The sequence below is a fragment of the Lissotriton helveticus genome, chromosome 8 (genome assembly GCF_964261635.1).
Source record: "Lissotriton helveticus chromosome 8, aLisHel1.1, whole genome shotgun sequence".
NCBI classification, from domain to species: domain Eukaryota; kingdom Metazoa; phylum Chordata; class Amphibia; order Caudata; family Salamandridae; genus Lissotriton; species Lissotriton helveticus.
The window spans coordinates 304,402,187-304,423,590 of NC_136069.1; the positions used below are offsets into that span (position 1 = coordinate 304,402,187).

The window sequence follows — 21,404 nt, forward strand, 5'->3', positions numbered from 1 at the left end:
CATGACTGCCCTTCTGGCGTCCAGGGTGTGCAGAGCTCTCTCTGCGCTGGTTGTGGGTTTTTGGAAAAAACTCGGTATCTGTATAGACTGGTTCATGTGAAAATTGGATACCACCTTCGGCATGAAGTGTGGGTCAGTCCTCATCACAACTCTATCGTTGTGTATTTGTATGTATGGTTCTTGTAGCGTCAGCGCTTGAAGCTCGCTTACTCTGCGTAAGGACGTTATCGCAACCAGGAAGGCTGTTTTCATAGTTAGCATCTTTAGGGAGGCCTTGTGAAGTGGTTCAAAGGGCTCTTTCATGAGTTCCGTTAGGACTGTGTTCAAGTTCCATGCAGGTGGCGGCACCCGCTTGGGTGGTGCGATCCTTTTCGCTCCTTCTAGGAATCTCTTCACCACCTGTGATGTGAAGAAGCTCCTGCACGTTTCTCCCCTTGTGTAGGCTACTATCGCTGCCAAGTGAACTCTTAACGAGGATGAGCTAAGGTTCTTCTCCAGTAAGTGCGTCAGGTACCTTAGCACTGTGGAGTCCCTCTTCATCTTATTGTGGAGTCTTTCCTGTCTGCACCATATTGTGAATCTTTTCCATTTCGCAACGTAGCACTTTCGAGTGCTGGGCCTTCGTGCCTCCCGAAGTACCCTCAGGGTGCTTTCTGGTAGTCTCAAATGTGCGAACTCTATGTCCTCAGGAGCCACACTACTAGGCTCATGCTCTCTGGCTCTGGATGCAGTACCTCTCCGTTCTGCATGGACAGTAGATCTTTCCTCCTGCTGAATCTGTGGGGTGCACACTGTGTCATCTCCATGATCTGCGAGTACCAGGTCTGCCTCGCCCACTGCGGTGCGACCAGTATCAGTGTCATGTTGCTCGCTCTGCACTTGCTCAGTACTCTGTGCATCAGTGGTATCGGGGGAAAGGCGTAGGCAAATGTCCTTGACCAATCTATCCATAGGGCATTCCCCAGTGTCCCCTCCTCGGGCTGCCTGGATGCGAAGTTTTGGCATTTTGCATTCTGGCGTGTGGCAAACAGGTCCACCGATGGTGTCCCCCACCTGTCGAACAGGTATCTTGTCTCCTGAGCATTGAGCTCCCACTCGTGGGATGCCGATGTCTGCCTGCTGAGCCAATCGGCTTGTATGTTGTCCTTCCCTGGTAGGTGTATGGCTAGCAGGTCTATCTTGAGAGGGATGGCCCATCTCCATATCTCCTGCGCCAGCGTTGAAAGCGGTGCGGACTGTGTGCCCCCCTGCTTGTTGATGTAGAACATCGCAGTGGTGTTGTCTGTTTGTATCAATACCCTGTGCTTGTACAGTCTTGTTTGAAAGGCCTTCAGTGCAAGGAAGATTGTCTTCAATTCTAAGTAATTGATGTGCTTTGTGGCATCCGTCGGTGTCCACAGTCCCCTCACCTTGAGCTCCTCCATGTGAGCGCCCCATCCCTTCAGGGATGCGTCTGTGGTGATGGTCACTGTTGGCGTTGGGGGCGTTAGAGGCTTTCCCCTTGCTATGTTCTCCATGGTCCACCATGTCATCTCCTTCTGCACTGCGTGCGTTACAACCACTAGATCCTCCCAACTGCCTGTAGCTTGTGACCATTGCTCCTGTAGCCATTCTTGAATGGGTCACATGTGGAGTCGTACATTCGGTACCAGGTGGATGCATGATGCCATCATCCCCATGATCTTGCTCGCCGTCCTCACTGTCCGAGCTTGTCCCTTCCGGTAGAGGCGAGTTTCCTTCACCAGCGCCCTCGCCCTCTTCTCGCTGGGGAACACCTTGCCCTGTAAGGTGTTGATCTGTGCTCCCAGGAAGATCTTCACTTGTTCCGGCTCCATTGATGATTTCTTCCAATGGATGGAGAACCCCAGGTTTATGAGCGTGCTGGTCACTGTATGTGCGTGCAGCTTGCATTTCTGGTATGAGTTTGCTTTCACCAGCCAGTCGTCCAGGTAAGGGTATACATGTATTCCCTGCCTTCTTAGGTGCGCTGCGACTGCTGCGAGGCACTTTGTGAAAACTCTTGGTGCCGATTTTAGACCGAAGGCCAGTGTCGTGAACTGGTAGTGGCTTTCTCCGACGGTGAACCTGAGCATGTGCTTGTGCTTCCTGTTCATTGGGATGTGCAGGTATGCGTCTTTGAGGTCTATAGTGACCATGAAGTCCCCGGTCTGCAACTGTGGGAGCACCTCTTGCAGGGAGGTCATTTTGAATTTTTGCGTTCTTATGAATTTGTTCACGAACCGTAAATCGAGAATGGGCCTCATTGTCTCGTCTACTTTTGGTACCAGGAAGTATGTTGAGTATACTCCTGTGTTTCTTTCCTTGAAGGGTACCCTTTCTATGGCCTGCTTCTGCAGGAGTTCTTTTGCTTCTTCCTGAAGGCACTGCAGCTGCTTGCTTGCTAGCGGCTTTCTTCTTGGTTTTCTGTTTGTTGGCCTCGCCTCCAACTCTATGCAGTATCCGAATTGGATAATGTTGAGGATCCATTTGTCTGATGTGATTCCTCTCCACTCCTGGAGGTGGAATCTTAATCTTCCTCCCACTGGTGTCCTGTGGTCGTAGGTGTCTAGTTTGTCTTGACCCATCTGTACGTGCTGCCCCCTGGGATCTTTTTTGTGGGTGGGCACACGGATTTTTTTGAAGTCACTTGGAGGTGGGCTGCTGGCCCCCTCTTCTATTTTGTCCCCGTCCATTTCTCCCTCGAAAGGACTGGCCTCTTTGTTGGTACTGCCAGGGCTGTTTCTGATGGCCCTGCTGACCCTGCGAGTCTGCCTGGTGCGTTTGCTGGAAAGCCTGGTGTGATGTACCTGGCTGGTTTCCGCCTCTTCCGCCGGGCCTCCGTGACGGGGTGCCCCTCTTGTTCCCTCTGAACTGCAATGCTCCCATGGATCTTGCTGTTTCGTTATCCTTCTTAAGTTGGCTGAGTTGCTCATCAACTGTTTGTCCGAAAAGCGTACTGCCGTTGAATGGTGTGTTCAGGATGCTGTGTTGCACCTCCGGTTTGAAACCGGATATCCTGAGCCAGGCGTGTCTCCTTTCCGTGACGCCCATCATCATGAGCCTGCTGGCGGTGTCTGCCCCATCCAGGGCCGTCTTAAGGCAAGAATTTGCAGCATTCTTCCCCTCTTCAATTAGCTTTTCGGCTTTCTGCTTGGCATCCTGGGGCAAGTCCTTCACCAACTGCCCCAGTCCCTCCATGATTTGGTACATGTGTCTGTTTACCAGGGCGTTGGAATTAGCCATGCGCCAGTGGGTCGCGGCATTCCGTTCGATCCTTCTGCCCACCAGATCCATCCTTTTGCTCTCTTTATCCGGTGGCGGGCCCGAGGTAGTGGGTACGTTAGCCCTCCTCCTTGCTGTGGCCGTGATAATGGAGTCTGCGGAGACCGTGCCCTGAATGTAGGCCGGGTCCTTTGCGGCATGCTTGTACTTCTTCTCAGTTCTGGGAGTTACTGCCTTGCATGTTGCGGGCTCCCTGAAAGCTTCCTTCCCCTGAGCCAAGACGCTCTCGAGCATCGGGAGGAACTGGCTCCTCGTTTGTGTTGGGAGCAATGTTTCCAGAAGGAAGTCTGCTTTCTGCTTCTCTTCGTCGAGCTTGAGCTTGAAAGCTGCTGCGGCAGATTGTATCACCGCGTTGTAGGCCCCGATGTCGTCCGGCGGCGAGGGCCTCGAGGGGTAGGTGTCGACCACCTCCTCCGGGCTGTCGGTGTCGACATCGATGTAATCTACCTCCTGAAGGTCATAGGGCGCCGACTCTGTGTCTGTCCTGCCCTCATCTTCCTCCCCATAGCTGTAGCTCTCGTGGGGATTCTCGTACTCCTCCTGGTCGTCGAACACCTCGACGTCCTGGTCTTGCTCGGTGACTTCGGCGACCTCTTCTTCTTCCTCCTCGACCGCCTCCAGCACTGGTGGCTTGGTCTTGTGAGGGATCGTGAAGGCCTTCATCCTTGCGTCGAAATCTTTTTTCCGCTGCATGAAGTTCTCCATTTCTGCCTCGAGGCGCCTTCTTTTCTTTTCCATCTCGGCCGCGTGTTCCGCGTCGGATGGTTCCGCCGCTCTCTTCGACGGATGGCTCGTCGCCGTGCCTCTCGGAGTCGAAGTTTTCGACGTCGAACCGGATATCGGGTCTCTGGTCGTCGTCGACAGTTTCGGGTCTTTCTCCCTCGTCGATCGATCCTTTTCGGGGACGATTTTCGACGTCTTCTGCTGATCAGCAGCTCTCGGCGCCGGGGACTCCTTCTCTGAGGATCCGCTGGGCCTGGGAGTAGTCGCGGACGCCGCCTTTTTTGGCGTCGGCGCTTTCGGGGTCTTGCCCTCGATTTTTCGAGACTCAGAGTCTCTCGGGTTCTTGGGGGCCGAAGAGTCTCCTACCTTGTCAGAAGTCTTCGTGTAATCGGTCTCTACGACCGTGTAGCTGTCGTCTTCGGCGGCAGCGTTGTCTTCTTCCTCGGAGGACATCCCCAGCTCGTAGAGCGACGGGGTCGGGGCCTTCCCCTGCAGGGCGGCGTGTGCTACCCTCTGCCTCTCTCTCACACGAAGGGTCTTCGGGGTGAAGGCGGAACAGGCGTTGCAGTCTCCGCTTTCGTGGTCCACCGGTAGGCAAAGGTTGCATACCGGGTGCTGGTCCTTCTGCGCGTACTTGTGGTGGCAGTTACGGCAGAACTTGAACGGCGTGTTGTCCATCCTCGAGCGTCCAGGGCCTCTCTGGTCGCGTGTTCGTCGACGGTCGTCGAAGATCTGGATGGAAAACGCCTTATCTTTGCTTGTCTTTCGTCGGTGAAGTCCCCTGGAGTCTTCAGATGACTTCTCCTCGTCTTTTCTGTATTTTCTTTCTTCTTTCTCCAAAAATGTCTGGAGCCCAAACGGGAACGATCCAGACCCGACCGCGGAAAAAAAGAATCTGAAGATGGCGCCCAAGAGTGGGAGCTTCCGCAGGAAGCATGCCGACGTCACCGGAAATACACCCAAAGGGGGTGTGACGCCGACGCCCACCTGGGCAAAGAGAAAAAAAAAAAAAAAAAAACAAAGAAAAGACTACGAATCCGGACCCAACCACAAGACCGCGGAATAATGCACAGCATAGTGAATCCAGAAAGATTCACGCTGCAAAACCTTTCATTCAAACGTTTGTTCAATGCAATAGTTCCAGGTATGTCAATCCATTCTTACAAGACGAACACTTTCAATTATGAGAAATGTTATATATTGACGCCTTAAAACCTAGAGTCATGAAGCAGTTAACTGAATGTACTGTTAAAGTAGCACAAATGGGCAACATTTAGTTGCAGAATATAATTTCCCAAGTGCACGGCTATTAGAAAACCACGAATCATTTAAAATACTGTGTAGGTGTACTTATATTTCATGCAATTTAAAAAGCAGTAATGAACATTAAATGTATGTCAAATACATTACCGTTGTTCCATTATCAGGCATCATAGTTGATCCAATGTTGGCAGTTCCAAGATTTGTAGCTCCTTCTGACCCCATGGATGGACCAGGACCCATAGGATTGTCAGGTACTGCTGGTCGGTTGATCATATTCATACCCATCATTGGAGGAGGACCTTGATTACCAGCAAGTGCTGGGCTAAACGTATCTACGCAAAACAATCTACACTTAGAGTTGTCCAATCTTAAAGATATAATTTAAGAACGTCTGGCCAACAATGCAAAACTTGACTATGTTAATATGAAAAAAATGGCAACAGGTTACTGATCGCTTAACAAAGATGTTCACAAAGCTACAGAGGAGAATAAATGCCCCTTAATTTATTGACCTGAATACAATGTCAATTGACTGTAGTTAAACTCAAATGGATTTCTTGATGAATGTTACTGCTATCTACACAATTTTAACACATTACCTTCCACATGAATTTATTAAAACTGCCATTTTGCTTAGTCATTCATGAAACCAACATATTGCGTTCCTAACTGGATAAAAAGGTCTCAGTTGTATTCAGTTATGGACTAGTATTACTGCAATTCCAAAATGTATGTAATTAAAAACAAAGCAGGCCTCTTTGTGGTAGTACCCTAATTGTTGCTGATCTCCCCTTTATTTCAGACGCTGCATAAACCACAATACTGCCCGACACCAAGATTTATTTTTAATAACCTAACTGAATATGCTTTCAAAACAATCTTGGCATGAAGAAAGTTCACTCCTGCAGAGCGACAAGTATGCGACTGTGCACTGAATTAAGCATCATAGGGGGGAGTGTGGTTGTGCCACATGATTGCAGCAAGTTACAACAAACAGTCCTATAATGAGAGGAGTCAAACTTTAAACAAACTGAAAAACATCACACATGGGGAGAGATGCGAAGGTAAAGCACAGACGGTCCTGCAGTTTAAATGTGTGAGGGACAAATGCAAAGCTTCGCCAATGTGACTTTGTTGCTAATGAACGGTTATCAAAAACACAGGGACTTTATTTTGCTATGTATAGCTCTCCACCATCCTCTAGAGCTATATTTCACTTAATATGAGAACGAATATGTTGATTTGTGACCAGTGATGTTTTCGTCTTTGTAAAGCATCACAGAAAAATAATTTATCAAAAAAAAGCTTTGAAAAATCCCATCAACCAGCAGGGCTTCTAAATCGGGATTCTCGTTATGCTGTTTATAATGGCATGACCCTGTTGTACGTTATGAGGATCTATGAACCTTCTCACTCCATCCCTCTCATTGTCAATAGGTGTCAATTATTTCCCAACCAAAGTGGAGGATAAACTGCAATGCTCCTTCTTGCTCAGTGGTACTTTGCAGAATGTTTTGATGCAAGTAACTGTCCTAGTTTTGGTTTTTTTTCTATAATCCACCCCCCCCCTTTTTTTTTTTTTTAAAGCATCCGTATTGCCAAATGTCTTCCATAAGGCCACCGCATATGCATAAAGTATAATCAGGTTGTTAGAACTACACGAAAGCTATGCAACATGGCATCTGCTTCATGTTTCAAACTGAATACATCCATGTTTACATTCAAGATAATACACTTTAAATAACAGTCAATTGGTAGCAAGCACAAGATAAAGAAAAAGACAAGATCTCTGTTTAGATCGGTTTTAGGGGTTCTGTTTGTGTAGTCCAATGTTCTTAAATATCAATTAGGCATTGTTTTGGCCCTTTGGCCAATATACTACTGTCTGCAGCATTTTATGAAAGTTTAAAATAATTATCCCAAATTTCCATGATATATAGGTACATTAACAAATAGTGAAAAAGGCCATGATATATCCTTGCACTCTGCCAAACACTTTACATCTACACTAAAAAAAAAGTGCTTGAGAGGCTATCTTCAAATGATTTAAGAGTTGGGACAAGCAGTGTTGCAACATAAGGGTAAAGAGGTTTATACTACAAGATGTGTAGTACTTACCTGTAAATGCTGTACCAGAGTTTGTTTTACAATGGTTTATCAATATTTTAATTTGCTGCCCACCATAACTGGTGAGAAAAGAGAAAAAATGGACAGCGTCTGTGAAAAGCTTAGGTTGCTCAAAAATGTCATCATTTTGTGAATTTTATTTTAAAGGAGAGGAAGTGCTTATAGTTGATAGGGAGCAAACATCTGATGGAAAAACGTAAAACAAAAGACTAACATCCAAGTATTTTTAAATTATATTGTTTTCTAATAACCAAAACATAAGAGAAATAATTCTCTCTCTCTCATATATATATCTATATCTATATCTATACATCTATAGCTATATATACTCTAAGACAATTCACCAGGACAGTGCATTGTATCACATTACACAGTACAAACCAGGTAGGTCCCTTGCAGCATCCCAAACCAGTTGCATGTTGATATCTACATTCGGACAACACTACATTAATCGAGGGCACAATGAATAATATTATACAAGTAATTTATCCCCAGTAAGAGTCTTGCTGTTTATTTAAACCGTTCTAAAAGAACATTCTTGCAGCACCACATACAACTGCTTGTGCCACAGGTTGCAGGAGGTGGCCAACAGTACTGATTTTTGGTGTCCAAGGCTTATTTTTCATCGTCAGCCTTTGACCCAGGGAAAGACATGAAGACAGAAGAAAGATAAATACAGGAAAACAGTGACAAAGGGAGAAAGTGATGGTAAATAAAAAACCTGCTAAGTGAGATAAAAACTAGGAGGTTTTGGTATTCGCCAATGCAGTCAGAGGGCGAATATACATTTTTTTTAAACTGTGTTGTGCACTATTTATTTAATTTTTCAATGAAAATTAAGAACTTGCTAGAGTGAGGTACATAAGCAGAATATGGGAAAGTTGCTCAACTAATCTTAGTACTCTTGCAGGAGAATCATCAGTCAAACAAGGAATAGTCCCACTCACAAGCAGAATCCCGGAGCACTTTTAAAAAAAAATATATATATATGTAAATTATTTACACTCATAAGTACATATTTGTAGCCTATAAATAGCTAAGGCCACATTTAATATTTTTACTTTTAAAAAGTGGATAATTATTGCTATGTCATTTAAAAAGGTAAGCGACTATAGAAAATCTTTCATGAAACTTTATAAAAATGAAAATGAATTTAGAACAGAATTAGCCAATGGGTGGCAAGGCAAAGTCTAGCTTACAAAACTGGTACTGTGCCATTAGGAACTAGGGGTGGGTGACAAATTCCGCTGCGCTGGCGGACTTGTGGCCAAATTCCACCAATCGTCACAAGTTTTCATGCGCGGCTCGTTAAGGTAAATTGGCGAGTGATATCTGGCATCCCCCAGCGCGATTTTCAGGCGCTAGGAGGACACTCGGCAAGATTTAACCAACACAGGAGGTCAAAAAGCTGCCACGCGAATAGACCATCTACTTGAGTGTCCGCAAAATCTACTCAAGAAGCTTCTCTCTCTGGTGAGCTGTGGTGCCATTGCACTGACTTTCCAGTGTGGGGCGATGTCCTGAATCTAAAAATCAGTATGATATGCCTAATTCTGCCTGTTCATGCAACACTGAGGAATTTTAGAGTGAAATTCCGCCCACTCCAATTAAGAACCACACAGCATACTCAGCAACCCATCATGACCCACAGGCAACGGAATTAGATCTTGCCAGATGAAACCGGTAAGGTAATATCACATCTTTACCAAGTAGAGGGGTCATAGTTCTTCTGTATAAACCAAATACAAGATCTCTTCCATTTAAAAGCATAACAAGTGGAAGGACATTTGGCCTCTTAAAATGTCCATACAGTCTCGTAGGTTTAGAGGACAACATTGCAGGAATTCAGGATCCAAGCAGTCAAGCATAATGGTGGAAGTTTGGAAAGTAGAATCTGGGCCCGAACTTGTGAAGGAGGTTCTTACTGCACGGCATACTCTTGTGTGGACACTCAGAGAGGTGAAGAAGATCTGTGAAACGCCCTGAACGAGGCCAAACCAGGCTATTCTTCTGGTCTTCATTTTGTCCAGTTTTATCAATACTGCTTGAATGATGTGGATCGGGTCAAGGAAATTTATTTGCATTTCCTTTATCGATCAAAAGAGCATTTTATTGGGGGGGGGGGGTAAGAGTTTTATACAGCGCAAACTTGACTCGAAAGTATCGAAGCGCTTTAATGAGCACCAGTTTTGTTACAGACAAAGCATTCCCTTTCGACCAGGATTGGTAACATTTGGAGGCATAATCTTGGCATTTTTTTTTAAAGTCTACAAACAAGTCTATTTTAGTTGTGGGGTGGAGAGTACAACCAAGAGAGTGCTTCTTCGTTTTGAACACCTGGAAGGTGGACTGCTGTAATTGTTAGGTCCCTTGCTAGGAGCCATTTCCATAGGGCCTGGCATTTGAGGGGTAGTGGTCTGGTGTGTATACCTCTCTGCTTGTTCTGGTAATAACTTGTGTCATTGTCCATCTGAATTAACAGGGAGTTTCTCATGATTGAAGGTAGGGATTACTTTAGCATCAAGTGAACCACTCAACTCTAGAGGTTGATATGAGTTTTTTCCTTGTTTGAACACACACCTTGAGGCTTTAGATGGTTCATGTGAACTCCCCATTCTTTGACTGCCATCTATACTAGGAGCTCTTGAACGAATGGTATACCCGCCATTAGGTTTTTGTCCTTGTCCACCATGGAAGAGACTGAATTGCAGACTAGGAGTTTGTGTCTGTTCCCAGATGCCTGAGAACTGGTTCCACTGATCCCCCATACATTGCTGTAATGATCTCATGTGAAATATGGCATGAGGTACCAGGAAGATATAAGAGGCCATCGACCTTAGTAGAGATGATGTCTGTTGTGCTGTGGGATGATGAATTTTCAAGACGGATAGAGGATAGTCTCTCCTCTGAAGAAATCACTTTTGTGGGCTGTTTCTCCAGAGCCACTCCTAGATAGTGTATTGTCTGAACCGGGTAGGTCGTTGATTTAGTTATAGTGACCTGAAGACCCAGACTTGAAAGTGTTGAGACTTATCCTTGCCTTCAGAGTAGCAGTCGCCCAATCAGAATGAATTATGTTAAAAGGTGGGCAAGAAATAAAGCCACACACTCAAAGACCTAATCCCGACCAATCGTTTGTTTAAAAAGGTATTTTGTTGTTTTATTTCTAGAACCAAGTTGACTTAGTAGCAGATATGTTAAACTCTTCATACAATGTTACTTTTCAAAAGACAGTGAATTCTGGTTTGGTAGGAGCTTTAATTACTTTTGCAGTTGAGAAAAATATTGGTAACTTGAAAGTACATTTAAAGTACTTTGAGATTACATTGAGATTAGTTTTCTAGTTTGGCATGAAACAGACTCGCAACACAGGACATTGGTAAACAGGTTAACTGTGGTGAAGGCACCAAATTGCTTTGGTTGTAGTACAAAACAGTGAAAACCCAACATTCGGTCCTATGGAGAAAACAAAGTGTTAAGTTTGCATGTAAGTAAAGGGTTTTGGGTTTAGAGTTTGAGGCTAGAACCAAGGGTCCCCAAGGTTCAGGATGGCACTCAAGGGGCTCCCCCAGTGACACAAGGTCAGCCGGGTAAAGAGTGCTGATGTTCGCCAATGGGGCTACAGGACACCTCGGTTGGGGGCAGCTCTTGGGCAGGCCACTGTCTCAGAAGCCAAGCTCCTAGGGTTAAGATACAGGCAAGGGGGGTCCCAGCTTGGTACCAAGTCCTCACCACTAGCGGCGCAGGACTGGGTGCAGGGTGCTTAGGAGGTGTCGGGAGCCCAATGCTTTTCAAAGTAGGGCACCGGTTGCGGAAAAGGACTGCAGGCTGGAGCCAGAAGACCGGAGGGAGTAAACCAACGTCTGGAGGATGAAAATGAAGAGTTGCTGGACACAAGGACAGTCGGGCACCCGAGGACCCCGGAGCGGCTGGTGCAGGGGTGTCCTTTCGTGTCGGGTTCTTCTCATCAGCTCTGGCCATGGTTGGGGGGGACCCTTCAGGATGAGGTTGCAGGCATCGAGGAGGTGGTCAGTGGAGGTTGTCCAACGCTGGAACACAAGCAAGGATCACCTGGGGTCCTCACTGAGATGACAAGCGTTGGGTGCAGAGCGTTAGGACTTGCAGATCCGAATGGATTCAGAGTCCCAGCTTGGATTGGGGCTGTACAAATCCGGTGTCCACAGGAGATCAGAGTTCTTTAGGATGGCTGGGCAGGTTCCAAGGGTTCTTGGAGGCTGCAGGATACGTGGGGTTTAGAGCAGGAGACAGGCCGGTAAAGTGAGGTTCAAAGCAGTTGTCCCCCCTCCTCCTCGCAACACAGCTGTTCGGTCCTGGTCACGACGAATCTGAAGAGGCAAGGTTCAGGGGTGCCCCTAAATATTAGCTTTAGGGATGTTGCGGGGGGGGGGGGGGAGGGGGTCTACACTCTCTAGTATTACACCCTCCAGTGGGAGTGGGGCATAAGCCTCTTCATTATTGTAGGGTTCCCCCACTCAACAACATGGCGGGAACTGAGATGTGGGCTTCACCTCGTCTCTCCTAGCTGAGGGGTGGGGTGGCCACGCCTTTCCTAGCCAGGTTTTCCCACCGGTTCTCGCGAGTAAAGTGGGGATCAGAACCGGTGCGAGCCAGTTGCTGATAGCAGTAAAAGGCTAGGGGTAGCTAACCAAGGCAGCAGGGGTACTTTGTACGAGGGACTTGCATATGGCCTAGAGGGGTGTCAACTGTGAGTACCAGGTACAGTTTTGCGAAAGAACACTCGTGCGGGGGCCTGTTCCGCAGGATCCCAACATATATATACATATATATATACATACACACACACATGTATATACACACACACATATATATATATATATATATATATACATATACATATACATATACATATACATATACACACACACACACGTATATACACACACACACACATATATATATATATATATATATATACACATACATATACATATACATACATACACTTTTTTTTACAGTGCTATGGAATTCCGAGCGTGGGCAAGAGTATTTGGTGGTTATGACTATTAATGAGGATCCCCGGGAAGAGAAACATTCTACACATAGCTACATGTGAACACCTTCATTCGTTATAATTCAACACACAAACAATTGTATATTACACAAACAATTTCAAAACCAAAAAATGACAGCAGTTATTTCACACCAATTAAGTGCAACTTTGGTGTGTGAAGGACAACTAAACTATTATGATCTAACTCTGCCATCTCCGGCAACTGAGATATCTCATATTACCATCCCAAAAAGCGAAAATTGGTTTGCTGGGTTTTTCACCTTGACGTTTTTCTCATCAAGAATCATTTGATGCCACAATCCAGGAAAAAGCATTTTGATCTCAAAAAGGTAACCCTTGACTGCTTCTTCCTTTAAGGAACTAAGGAGGCTTTTCAACTGTTTGCACAGACACAAAGGCATGACTAGGTAATTCGACAGTCATTAGATTCAATGTCGCAATTCCTGGTCAGCCTGTGAATGTCTTACTCCTTAAGAGATGCAAACGCTAAATCACCTGAAAAAAGGATGTAATAGTCCCTAGAGCAACACATAATAGTAATCGCTCAAGGTCAGTATAATGTCTTTTGAGATTAGAAATGCAAACAAAAACAGCTAAAGTACAGGACAACCTTTGCCTCACTCTGAACCAGCTTTGTACGCAGCTTCAGGTACCAGGGCCAGGGCAAAGATAAAAATACAGAATTAAACAGGATAGGATTTCACGCATTCATTTTATAGGGCATTTCACCTATCACTGGTCATCACTCAGTAAGAAATGGAGGTGGTGATTAAGATGCCGACTAACACTCATTGGCTGCAGCAAACTAATACCAGCCTACACCACGTGGCAACACAGATCTAGCATTATGAGTAAAAGGGAAGCAGACGGTTTCTCTGTAACTACTCCTAATTGTTCACTTATTTTACTCGCATAAGTATGCAGCACAGAGATAGCATCCAAATGAAACAGTAAATAGCTTTACATTTTTAACATTAAATAGGTTCCAACAGTATATCAAGTCGACTGCCAACCACAAGTTTGGCAGTACAAGGAAATGTAATGTACTGTTACGTACTCCATTCTTATAATATTTATACCGATATGAAAATTAAAAAATCAACTCACTTGTTTTCCTCACAAAACGAACATCAGGTATACACAATTAGATCATAATCAATGTAAGAGAGAGAACACAAGTATATAGAATAGTATGACAATGGTGTAATGCTAATCATAAAGAAAAAATTACTACAGTAGAGCCAGTTACTACTCTCGTCTGAAAAAACCTGCCACTTTTGGCCATGATTCCTTCCTACAATGGAGCATCAGTCCAGGGAATATGCACCTGGCGGGGGAACGGGGTGGCGGGGGAAATGGCATGGCATGGCAATACCTAACTGACATACTGTCTTACCCATGATGACATGTTCAGTAGACTTGATTTTACGTTACGCTTTTTGTAGATGCTATGTCACCTTCAACCTCTAGAACCAACCCAGTGCACATGTTGTCTATGATATGAAGGATTATTAAACGTACTCTATGCCAATACCAAGCTGAGAGATAATGCATGCTTAAGTGAAGTCTTCAGAGCTTTTCTGCAATTAGTACTGCAGCATACGAAATGCAAGGAAATTAGTAAAGGCATTTCGGTGCTCCATAGGTATTCCAGTGACCTCAACCTTCCTTCCACATACCAGGGACTATTTAAGCTAGAGCATATACATGGTTGGACGACAGTGAACTGAAACTCAGACTTCCCAAACAGAAAGGAGAGGATGTATTATGACCATCCACAGAGTTTCAGACTTCACCAACTGTAATCTGTTTTTGGTCCCAGGAAAAGTTGGCGGCAGAGCCTTCCCGCTAGTGCAGCACAAGGAAGCAGAAAGAAAACTGATGTCCACCATACAAATCTAAACTGCAAAAATCGGAGGAAATCCACAGCAAGTTGTAAAAAGAAACATTCCTTTTACAAAGTCAACCAAACAGATGCAAAAAATGTCAACTAGTTTCTAGTTAGAGGCAAAATATTAGAGTATAAAGTAACAGTGTAGCTAAACCAAATAACTGCAACTGGACTTTGAAGTAATTGATGGTTATCATCTTTGTAAGTCTCTAAATCTTGCTTTAAATATTAGACATTTTCCGAAAAAAAGCATTCAACCTCCTCATTACCCCTTCCCTGAAGCTTTCCCCTTTCCTGCTTTTCCCCTTACGTACTTTTGCTTATTGTTTTATCTCGACCTTACAAGTAACTATGTTGCCATGTTCTAATAACTGTGTAACCTTTGCAACGAGGGACCCTGTACCTATGATCGGATGCTCATGTAAAGTGCTCTGATACCTCCGGGTCTAACCAGCGCTATATACCTTTAAAATAAACAAATGTTTAGAAAATGTACTATAACATCGAAGTTTTGGCTTAAAAGAAAAGGTTTGGATGAATTTAGCCACAATCCCACTAGGCTGAAAAAAAGAATAAGTTTGACAGTTGAACTGGGTAATGTTGGTTTTTTACGAGTGAGAAATAATGGAAAAGGGTGGAATCCAACTGAACACAAATACTGGGGATAGAAAAAAAATATACTTACCACTTATTTATCCTTGTGTCTCCACATCCATACTTTCAGCTAGCTGCCAGTCAACAGTTTTAGCATGGCGCAGGATCAAAAAAATCAGACAAAGCGGGTATTTTCCTTCAGAGCGACAAGACCAGTGAATCTTCAAGGATCATTTTATTAAAAATAAAAAAATCCACCTTTTAAATAGCTTTTTAGGATTTAGAAGCAATAGCCTTCAGACTGTCAGTAACAAGAGGGTATTGAAAGGAGTTCAGAAAGGAATCCGATCTATCCACCGATTAACAGGTATCAAGATGTGATATGCAAATTCAGCAGGTATTCAGTATCTCCGTAATTCACAAGACTTTGTAGTGTTATTACCTAGACTGAAAACACTTACAGAAGTCAATAGTGACCCCCATTGGAACAGATGACTACTCAAACAGGCAATATGAAATACCTTCCATCTCTATCTATCCACGGACAATGGCAATGAGTGACTACAGAAAAGTGGGGACAATCTTCAAATGTTTCTGCAATCATAATCTCGATCTTCAAAAACCTGCTTGAGGAACAGGTAATGACGTTAGTGCTATAGACCCAGGGATCTTACTTGCCAATGAAAACATGTCCACCTGCCTATATGAAGCAATTAATAACCCTTTCTCCGGACTTCAAAAATAATCACATTACTACTGCAAAAAAAAAAAAAAAGTCCATTGATCTAGAATGACTGGCTGATGTCCAATTTCGACTAACCCAGTAATATGACACAAGGTGGTATAACTATAAACATTTGAAAAGCTTAACCAAAGGAACTATGAAGTATAGTTGGGGTGGAGGGATGATTGAGTGGGGGAGTTCAGCTCCAGGAGAAGGACTGGAGAAGGCACTGGCTGAGAGGAGCTCCTCTTCTCCCAGACAGTGCCAAGTCATTCTCGTTTCCACTCAACTTTGACTTTCGTTATTTCTACGATACAGTGGACTGATGCCATACTTCTGCCATGACTCAATGACTGAGCAGAAAAATGTAGCTCTGCACTGGTCTGGACCCACTTCTTGCCCAGCATTAAGTTCTAGAAAGATTTCTATTGGATAACTAGATTCTAGTTCTACGTGGAGCAAGGCAAAAGAGCATTGATTTTGGAAGGGCCTTCAATCATGGGATTGACACTGACCGTAGCAATAAAGACAAAAAATCTGAGCATCTACAACTCATTCTCATTTCAAGTGCAAGTCGTGTTTAGGGGTGACAACCTGCAACGGCCGTTGCTCTGAAAATCTCCCATTTCTATAACCAGAGCATTAGGTAGAATTAATGAGAAATTAACTGACTGCAAGTTAAAACTACTGAACCGAGATCTTTACTGTAGTTCCATGAAATTAATCAACAGAATGCTCAAGAGTGCTGAAGCAGGCATCCAAAGAGGCTGAACTTTTAGGAAAAGTAATCTTAAAAGGGCGTCATTGTTTGCTGGTGGAATCCCAAATGATGTCGATGATTCTATACACTCCCCACAAAGCACATTGAATGAAAAGGCCCAGGATACCAACAGAATCTGACATTTCACAAAGTCCCACCAGAAGCATAATGGCAGTTACGTCTAAATGTACCTTTTAAACGTCAACATGGAGTAATACCGCTCAAGTACAAAAGCCAAACTTGGAGGCTAGTACTAAAATCACCGACATTTCTAGAAGCTACAAACAAAACAAGTTACTTGCCTTCAGTAGCTATCTTTCTGGTGGATACTCTAATCCCAGATTCCACTCCTTGATATATTCCCCGGGTGTCAGACTAGATCCAGAAATTGTTAAAGCAGTTCTCCTGCTCGCTGCAGGTGGCGTTGTGCTGCTCCACACTGTTGTCATTCTGCTCTGAAGTGCAGAGTGGCGATATATATATCCTGAGGTCAGTTGCTTTCTGGGGTATCCCCACCCTTGGACTCACAACTCGCAGCCCATCGATAGAATGCCATGACCAGTGTTCAGACCTGTAAATTGGGACCTTTTAGGTGGAAAATCGTCCATTCCACAGAATAGGGACCGAAGGGCTCACGGGTGTGAGGTAGTGGCTTGAAGAAACGTATTTTTTCAGATCTATACTTATACTGCACCTTGTGAAAAGATACCAAAGCAATAACCTCCCACGGTTGTGGGTCTATTAACTGGCTCCCACCAATATGTCCTGCAGTACCAAGTGCCCAATATAATGCTTGACTGATCATATTGTCAAGGCACTAATGCTTTGAGTGTGAATGTGTGTAACTAGGCCTATACTGTCGCCTGACAGATGCCCAGGATAAGCACCCTGCATGAGGACGCATTGGTAGCACACTTTTGCTCTGGTGGAAAGAGCCTGAAAGCCTTCTGGGGGAATGCTTCTACGCCAGTCCACAGCAGATCTTTATGCAGAGGGCAATCCATTGTGAGTTGCCCTTCTTTACTCTGGAAACACTAGAAATAGCTTATTATCCACTCAATACTCGCAGGTACAGGAAGTATAAAGGTCTATTTGTCTCTTAGAATGCAAACCTTGGCATCTCTTACAAGAATGCTAGTAAGGCCAAAAGGGAGCACTGCAAACTGAAAATGCTTCTGGTCCACCGAGCTCCGCAGGTAGTACCTGTGGGGCAGGAACGTGAAAAAAGGTGCCCTGCAAGTCGAACGCTGCCATCCAGATTCCAGGGCCGACAGGACCTGGGCATCTTGTATTAGTCTTTCCATAGGAAAGTTTTGGGCAAACATCTGAAATCGGATGAAGGCCTCCTTCCTTTTATGGCACAGTAGTAGCAGTAACGCCCAGTCGACAATTAACTTATGAGACTGGAATTGTCTCTATGGCGCCTTTCCCAAAAGGGCATCTATGTCCTCCAGTAAGGCAGCCAGATTGTCCTTAGTCAGCCACTTTGAAGGCCGTGTAAAGTGTGCCAGTGTGAGAAGGAATAGGAGGGCATAGTCCTGATAGACAGTTGAGGACCCACTTGCCTCTTGTGATAGCTAACCACCCCTGGAGGAAATAATGGACCTTGCCTCCGACAGGGTGACTGTGTGCCTGACAAGGAAACAAAGCGGTTTTGTGGCTGCCGGAGAATTTTGCCAAGAAGCTTGCCGAAAGACCAAGAAGGCCTAGATCTGCATCTAAAGGCACGGAAATAACTTAACAGATGTCAGTGTGCATGGATGTCTCGTATATGCGGGTCCCCTTGTAACTCCTGGAATTAAACTCAGCACACAGCTGCACGCCCCGGGCGGAACACAAAAGAACTGCTCTAATAGTTCCCAGATCCAGTCAGATACCAAGGGAATATAAGGTGAGTAATCTGTTCTTAGGAGGAATCCATCAGAAACAACTATTCAAAGAATAATCGCAGAAATTCAAGCAATGGCACTGAGCCTTGTAAGTTAAGGTTACTTCTCACAGCATACTGGACTTAGACTACCCGTTTTATCATGTATTCCCACCCATCAGCTTCACATTATCAATGCTCCAATGTATCCATGGCTACGTGCCGAACTTTAGTATGTAAAAAAAAAAATACACCTGTTCAAACAGCAGGAGAGGGTGGAGTATGCTAATACACCTCATTCAAATGGGCCTTTAAATAACCGCAGTGATTACTAGGTCTGCATCACCTTCCCCTGGGACAGGTTTCCATAAGGTCACATCTAATAATTACCAGGAGTCAATATTAACCACATCACTCCACTCCTTCTAACTCCAGTTTGTGACCTTTTGTAAAGGATACTGCCAAATAGTAGTGAAAAACATTCCAGGATCTTCATTGGTACCAAGAACCACAAAATAAAACTATGGATCTGGCAGGCATGCTCCATTACAGAAAGTGCACTCTCACAGCTCAGCTTGAAGCAGGAGCCAGTGCAATAGGTGCAGATCAGGGTTGCATGGTAGATTAGACCCTGACTGAAGCTGAAAACCTGCTAGAACTACAAATAACTGCACAGAGCTGGAAACTTTTTTGGCTAAATACAAATTGAAAACACTCCAGGTTTTTGAAAGTTTCAACGAAATTATTCTGGATACATATTTTCAACAGTGGTTGCAACACTCCGCACCATCATTTTACCAGATGGGTGACCAGCAATTAAACACAAGATCATGGTATACTACTAAAAGTCTATGAGAATGTCTTTAAACAAAAGTAGATTAACCAAGATATTTACTACATGGGTCATAATGTAGGGAGGTTAATATAAAAAAATGTGTGAACCGTGTGCCATGCAGTAATCAAATGTTATTTTGGTGCATATAACACAATATGAACAGATATGTTACTACGGGCACACCGAATGACCGTTCTACAGCAGGTGCATCATAACAAAGGAAAAGTAATGGCCAACCGTGAAAAAAACATACCTATAGCAATGCAAAGAATCAACACGTAAAACACAAGAGAACCATCTCGGCAACGACGCTCAACATCCTGTGATGCTGGGCAAATCACTTAATCTCCCTGTGCCTAACAAAAAAACAAAAAAAATGAATGTATCCTTCAGTAACGAAACTGGTGCTCATGTAAAGCGCTTGGATACCAGATTCGGGCCTAGTTTGCGCTATATAAAACTAAAAAACAAACAAAAAAAACAGTACAATCATATATAGTGAGTAACAAAAAAAATCTTTGCATGTTGTGAATCTAAATGCTATTGTTGCGAGTCACCAAGTACTGAAGTGAGTTAGGGAAGTACAATCACAGGAAGGGGCCACAAAGAATGTTTTTGTTCTAAATACACTGAAAAAGTTAATATATCCACTTTATTTTAGTTTATCAAATTCAGCCACAAATGTGAGCATTTGCCAGTAGCAAGATTTGTGGAATATTTCAAAAGTAAAGCAATGAAAACGTTATAATTTTGTTGTATTATATTAGTTTCCCTTGATGTAGCCTGTTCGCTGTGAAAATAGATTCTATTTGCAAACAGTAAGTGACGCCAAGGCACTCACTGGCCAACTAGGACACAGTAAAGAAGAGGGACAAAGGGGCCAACGAAAGAATCAATGGGCGGGATGCAAGTCCCTTACTGAACACAACAGCATCTTGCAAGTGAGAGCGCAAGCTGCTCACGCAGGCTCGACCCTAAACAAAAAGGCGGTACAAATTCACAGAAAGCCAATTCCATGTTTTAACTAAAATGGATGAAATACATCCTTCTCACGCTAGATCATCATTAATAATATATATTAATGGAACACATTTAGAACCCAATATCCCAGAAAGCTATTATCTTCGAATTTGGCTAAGCAAATGAAACGTATTTAAATAATATATATTTACTGACTTTCAGCTATGTTTCCTTCTTTTTATTAAATAGTTTTATTGAAAAGTATCTGCTTTCGCACTCTGCTTTGCAAATGTGGTGGCCAAGCTCTGCTTTATGGGGGTAGGTTTGTGACGGGATGTGTACATAAATTATTTTATATTACAAAGCTTATTTCTACAGAGCGTCTGTGCTTTAGATGGGTCCTGTGATAATACTGAAAAAACGTAATAGCTCCTGGGAGTAGTTTTTCATTCTTTGCAACTCGGAATGTTCTCGCTTGCCAATTGTAATATTAAAGGCTCATCATACGTGAAGTGTTGGGAAAGCAAGGCTTGGTTGAGGAAGGAGAGGCAGAGTTAAGCACAGCTGAAACGGGACAAGCGCGCTCATTTTCAGCGGAATGAGCACATGCGAGAAATTTGGTCACTCACCTGGCAACAGAGCTAATAGCAGAAGTGGGCTGACTCACTTCCTCATGCTGTCATGGTGTGAAGCAAAACGTGAGTAAAACACCAATGGCGGTGGTGGTGGGGGGGATGTGTTTGGGTGGTTGTATTTTTTTTTTTATTACAACACCATGACAAACAGCTACCTATCTGTCCAACAAGCCATATCTTGCTCAAAAGACGGTAATATAGCTAAACCCTCAAAGTATTAAAGGAAGATCCTGCTACGACTTACAACGAACAGAGGTGGCTGATCACGCATACGTCCGTGCCAGACTTGTTTTCATAGGGATAATGGATCACTGCACACAGCATAATAGACAATTCTATACTATGGTATTATTTCTAGTTGTAAAATTAGCCAACTAAGAAACTTATGTACTAAATAAATTAGTGGTTGCAAACCCTGCGAATCACTACAATTCAGGGTTTGCAACTGCAATATCTCTTTTGCATTTAATAAACCCATTTTGCAATTTGTAAAAGTTCTTCCTCCCATTTGCAAAAAGGGTGTAGAAGGATTTACAGATTCTCGACTTGGAAGGGTTTTATTTGGGTATGCCTTGCAAATATTTTCAGTACATAAGTATTAAGGGTTTGCAACTGTAATTCAGGTGCCAAACCACTGCTCAGTCACCAACTCCCAAGTTAGGGCGGTAACTGAAAAAGGGAAGGGTTCAC

At 44.0% G+C, this 21,404-nt stretch overlaps 1 protein-coding gene across 1 annotated transcript in view; it reads right to left on the reverse strand.

Annotated features, from left to right (window-relative positions):
- PSPC1 (paraspeckle component 1) overlaps nt 1-21,404 on the reverse strand; it is a 294,586-nt gene that overhangs the window by 66,299 nt on the left and 206,883 nt on the right. Inside the window, exon 8 of the mRNA XM_078657072.1 lies at nt 5,416-5,600. Coding sequence (XP_078513198.1) covers nt 5,416-5,600 — 185 coding nt within the window. The remainder of the gene's footprint in view (nt 1-5,415; nt 5,601-21,404) is intronic.